The sequence below is a fragment of the Suricata suricatta genome, chromosome 17, assembly GCF_006229205.1.
Source record: "Suricata suricatta isolate VVHF042 chromosome 17, meerkat_22Aug2017_6uvM2_HiC, whole genome shotgun sequence".
Lineage (NCBI taxonomy): Eukaryota > Metazoa > Chordata > Mammalia > Carnivora > Herpestidae > Suricata > Suricata suricatta.
In genome coordinates, this window is record NC_043716.1 from 52,417,970 (window position 1) to 52,423,698 (window position 5,729).

Here is a 5,729-nt window from a genome sequence, read left to right on the forward strand (position 1 = left end):
GTGAATACACCTGCATCACTGCCTTCTGGAAGGATTTGTATAAACTGACCCATTGTCTGGACAAATAGAGTAGCTCACGAGAAAGAAACTCATACCTACACAACTGTTAATGTGTGAAACTTTAGAGAAACTTACATTTAAATTTGATCTGAGCATAACCCATCTATCTGGAGGGGCAAACATTTGTGCACCAAACATTTACTGGTTTCATCTTCCTGTAAATTGCATTCCTTTCTTTGGAAATCTCAGACCCCTGCCCCCTACTTAATTCGGGATGACATTAGTACCTCATTTGCCTGACTGCAGTGTCTGTGTGGACTCCCTGCACGTATGCTACTAAATTTGATTTTCTCTTGTTAATCTGTCTCATGTCAATTTGATTCTTAGTCCAGCCAGAAGGACCTTGAAGGGGACAGGGATTCTTGCTCCTCTTCCCTCCCAGGGCTGGCCCACCAAGCCCTCTCCTACTCCTGCTGGCAAAGCCCTGGGCTGCTCCACCTCCAAGCTGCAAGGCAGTCCGAGGGTGGCAGGTGGCAGGGAGAAGACCCCATAGCCTTAGTCTCTGGAAGACTGGAGTGGTGGGGGCAGTGGAGAGGGAGCCCTGGGCCCAGGGACCAGGTGTTGGGACAGATTGTCTTTAGGAATAAAGATGACAAGAAATGGCTTTTAGAGCACATCTGAGCTGCTGACAGGGTGGACAGCTCTACAAAGATGACAACAGTCATGAAAGTGGAGAACCTGGCTGGGAGATGGAGGAGAGGGGCAGGAAGTAGGTGCGCACAAACTAAAATGGTGCTAGAGGCGGGGCGCGGGGGAGGGTGGAGGGTGGAGGGGGCAGGGGGCGGGCTGAGACCCTCCCCGGAGAACAGATGATCAGGGTCAGACTCCAGGGGGTACTGACTTGAGGGGCCGGAGCAAGGAGTGGGAACACCTCATCACGTCAGCCATATGCTCCCAAAAGTCGCAACTGCTTGGCACCAAATTAATGAAATTAGAAAGTAACTGAAGAAAAAATTTAGGGGAAGTAGATGAGAAGACTAAAAAGAATCATTTAGAAGACGAGACGGTAGGTTGCTTCTGTGCTCAGTTTAGTCCCCGGAGGGCAGCTGGCATTTGCTGAGCACCAGCGAGACAACCCAGGCAGGCAGGACATGCGGCTGCTCCCGGTTCTGTTCCTTGTCGTCTGCCAAGGTGAGTGATGTGGGGGCTTCGGGACTGAGCACTGCAGGATCAGGGTGGGACACAGAGAGAGTCTGTCCTGAGGGAGATGGCAGGGCCTTGCATTCATCCACTTATGTATTTTTAAAAGTTTTAAAGTTTTGTTACCTAAAAGATACTAAGTTAAATGATGGGGAAAGGAAATAAAATAAATAAGGCAAATAGTGTCTGTTTTCTAGACCGTTTCCCAACCCTGGCAGAGAAAAGGATAGACAGATAATGGGTTGATGAATGGATGGATGGACGGATGGATGGACGGATGGATAGACAGATGATAGACGGGCGCGCGCACACACACACACACACACACACATGCACACATGCATAAATGCATGAATACTTTGAAGAAGCAGATGCTCAGGCTACAGCAGAGATGCACTCAGTCAAGGTGAAGTTCAGGTATCTGAATCATTTAAAAACTTACACTTCTGGTCTTGACTTGAAGCCTGAGCCGGGATCCTCTCTTCTGAAGAGCTCAGATGGCAGGAAGAAACAGGCAGCAGAAGCAGGGTGTGACGGGCTCTCTGAAGAGTTGCTCATCCCCACACATCGGCCTGCCTGGATCTCTGCCCTGGATGATCTAAAGACAGACCATCGCCCAGTGTCATTAACACAACAACCCGTGGACACTGGAACAAAGGGCTCTGGTTGCACCGGGAGTGACTGAATTGGCTGCAGAAATAGACAAACCATAGAAAAGACACTCTTGTAGATGAGCCTTGAGGGATGGATATAAGGCTTTGATTCCTTCAAACAGAGAAGAAAACACATTCCAGGCGGAGGGAACAGCTTGCATAAAGTTATGAAAACGCACTAGAGCAAGGTGTAGAGATAAAAAATAAGCAATCACCTGTGTGAGTGAGAGTGTGTGTGCGTGTGTGTTTACTTCTGTGCCACGTGTCATATCAGAGGCTGAGTTTGTAGATATGGGGTGGGGGCCAGAGTATCAGGGGCACAGGTGTGGAGGGACCCACGCTGTCCCACCAGCCCTGAGATTCAGAAGTAGCCCTGTGGCTGCAGTGTGTGCTCTGTGCTGCCGGGAAGAAATGCCCCCTGAGGGTGGGCAGGGGATGGTGGTCAAAAGGATGGCATGTGAGCGGGGGCCGCTGTAGTGGACAGTTAGGAAGCTCAAGGGGGATTCACAACAGGGGTGAGAGAAAAGAAATCCCGCAGGCATGAAGGGACAGGCGGGATGTGGTGACTAGACAGAGGGCAGAGGCCCCTGGCTGGTCTTCAGGGCAGGACCAGAAGCCCCAGCAGTGCTCAGGTCAGCTCTGGGCTCAAGGAAGGACAAGATGCATGTTGGCTTTCTGTTTTCTAGGCCACTTCTCCACCTGCGTGGAGAGAATGGTGAAAGGCACAGCAGGGGGCACACTGACCGTGCGCTGTACCTATGAGCGGGGATGGGAACACTACAAAAAGTGGTGGTGTCGTGGGTATGACTGGGATTCCTGCAAAATCCTTGTTAAAAGCACCGGGTCAGAACGACTGGTGAAGAAGGGCCGAGCAGCCATCCAGGACAATCACAGCCAACGTGTATTCACCGTGACCTTGGAAAATCTCTGGTATGATGACGCAGACACCTACTGGTGTGGGATTGAGAAAGTTGGCAACGACCTGGGGTACAAAGTATACGTGGATGTTGACCCAGGTAGGTACTACCCTTCCTGTGCTCCAGGGCCCTGGGACCCACCCCCAGAGGAGTCAGGACTGTTCCTCTACCTTCCCCGATGGGTGGAGGGGAGTCTCAAAACTTGCCTAAGACTATGCCTGCCACTGAAAATCCCTCATGTGGTGGTAAACTGGTGTTTGTCTGCAAATATGTATTTGTATTTGGGATAAGAAACCAAAAAGATCCAAGAGAGACCAATGTGGCTGGCAGTGGCATAAGACAGAAATGTTATGATTCCCTGGGGTGTGGGGTGTGGAGACCATGACATCCACCTGTGACACTCAGAACCATGCTCTGCTCTGTGTGTTTAGCACCCGATCCAACAGACTCTCCCAAGCCTGTGGCAAGAACACCAGCCAGTAGAGCTTCCTTGCTTCCATTTTCCCAGGGCATCAACAGCCGCCAGCCCATTGTGATCAACCCCCAAAGCAGGTGAGCAGAGCTGTAACCCACAGACCTTTCCCACTGATGCCCCGGGACAGCTCCCCTCGGGGCACTCTGACAGGGACCCCCAGTGGCCCCTAGGATGTTTCCTGTGCAGGGGAGAAACAGCAAAGTCTGCACTGGGCCCCCTCTTTGTACCTCTGAGTCCTTAAATAGCCCCCCTGCTCCCCACGAGAAACCTAAGTAAAGTTGTTCAGCTGGGCTGCAGGAGAGAAGCCTCTGGTCTCCTTGGGACCTGCCTCCTGACCCCCAAGAAGCCGAAACAGGTGCAGGTGCTCTCAGCCTCAAGCTGCTGCAAGTGACAAGCTCTGGATTAGCTCCCTGTGGCTGCTGGAGCACATCACCACCCCCCGGGTGGCTGAAGACAAGACGGTGTTATGATCTTCAGGTTCTGGAGGTCAAGGTCTGGAGTGAGTCTCACTAGGCTAAACTCAAGGGGCTGGCAGGGCTGACTCCTCCTGGAGGCTCTAAGGGAGAAGCACTTCCTTGTCTTTTCCAGCTTCTGGAGGGCGCTGCACCCCTGGGTGGTGGTCTCTTCCATCTGCCAGCTGGGGTGGCCAAGTCCTTCTCACCCATATTACTCTGACACTGGCTGTCCCGTGTCCTTTCATTTATAAAGATGCTGGTGATTCTGTAGGGTCCACTCAGATATCCCAGATCACCTCCCCATCTCAGGGTCAGCTGGTTGGCAATCTTAAATCCGTCTGCATCCTTAGTTCCTCCATGCCATGTGATCTAACACATTCACAGGTCTTGGGATTAGGACATCTCTGAGGGGGGTTCCCTCTCTTCCTCTCCTCACATGCTCAGGAAATGCCGGGAAGGAGTGGGAAGCTGGCATTCCTGCTTTCTCACATTCCCAACATGGTAGTGAGGCTGGGCCGTCAACCTGAATCCCACCCCCCCAATGGGCATCCAAAGAACAATCTGTTAACTCTTCCCTCAACGTGTAAACACCACCCTGCCCCAGCACCCCATCAGAGTTCAGGGTGAAGGTGAATTTCCTCCCAGAAGCCCCCGCCATGGCCTCCCTTCTAGCTCTGCTCCTTCTTCCTTCCATTCTCAAGGACCCTAATCCTTGGAGCCTGGCCCTGCTGGATAATGTGTTCAATCATGTGTGCGAATGAGGCCAGGCACTTGGCTCATGCTTCACCACTGGCTTTTGTTCTGCTTATGACTGTTTAGAGACTGCTTGTTCTGTTGAGTGGGAGGGGAGGATGCAGGCCTTTTAGAAAACTGCAGGACACAGGTGGGAGCTGCAGGTGGAGAGATGGGGCTGCAACCCCACCGTATTAGACCTTGGGAACAGAGCATAGTGTGTTCAAGGATAATTTCAGGAAGTATAAGGGAGCATGTCTTCTCTCTCAAGAAAACCCCCTGTGAATGGACATGACACATCAGGAACAAGGTGGGCAGAAAGAGAAAACAAGGCCGGCCTGCATGCAGGTCCTGGCACTGCTTGTGGGGGAGGGCATGAGGCAGAGGGTAAAGGCATCAGGCTCTTGACCAAGGGCCTCATGGTCCACTAGACCAGGTGTCCACTGTCCAGGGTGCAGGAGGTAGTGCACCTCATATGTGTTCAGAGCTGGGAGAGACCCCTCCCAAGAGAAGCCAGAAGGTATTCAGCCACACTACGAGGGTGGGGAATTTTCCTCTGCTTCAAAGAGGTAATATGAGCTCTAAGCATGAAGGACAGGCAGAATTTACATAAGGTGGGACAGACAGAGATTCAAATAGACAGGCAAAGGCAAACCCTTGATCCTGGCTGACCTGTTGGTGAGGTGGAGGGGACTTGGGGGAGGCAGCAGAAAATGAAATCAGGGCACAGGAGTGCTGGAGCCCAGGCTAAGGCTGCAGGGAGCCCCTGAATACTTCACCCAGTGCATCATGGCTATGCTCACAGAGGGACTTTCGGGCAGAGACCAGGGCTTGCTTGTCCTCCGGGTCTGGACACCGGAGTGAAGGTGGACAGGAAGGGTCTGCGGCGGCCCCTGAAGAGGGAGCTCACTCCATGTCACTCAGGGCCTTGCTTCACAACCTTCACTTTATGCTCTTGACCTTTGTGGAGTTGCCCCTGCTTGGGTCCTGCTGTGACTGTGGTGTGGGGAGTCATATGGGGGACAAGTCAGCCCGGGCAGAAGAACCACAGACCCCCGTCATGGCCACCCCCACACCCTCTGAGCTCCGATCAGGGAATGGGCAGTGATTACACTTCCAAGACAGATGGGGATCCCTGTTAGGTGAGGACTCCCCTCGTCCTGACGTCAGGAATAAACTCTGGCTCCCTCACTGCCCTGCACAGGTCGGGGACCTTGGCCTTCAATGTAGCAGCAGCACAGAATCCTCCTGTGTGGATCCTCCTGGTACCTCCTCTCCTTGTGGCCCTCGAGTGGCT

At 52.7% G+C, this 5,729-nt stretch overlaps 1 protein-coding gene across 1 annotated transcript in view; it reads left to right on the top strand.

The window, feature by feature from the left end:
- The first annotated feature begins 865 nt into the window (after positions 1-865).
- Positions 866-5,729, top strand: part of LOC115281470 (CMRF35-like molecule 1) — a 5,419-nt gene continuing 555 nt past the window's right edge. Inside the window, exons 1-3 of the mRNA XM_029926801.1 lie at positions 866-1,191; positions 2,540-2,869; positions 3,202-3,322. Coding sequence (XP_029782661.1) covers positions 1,152-1,191; positions 2,540-2,869; positions 3,202-3,322 — 491 coding nt within the window. The 5' untranslated portion in view covers positions 866-1,151. The remainder of the gene's footprint in view (positions 1,192-2,539; positions 2,870-3,201; positions 3,323-5,729) is intronic.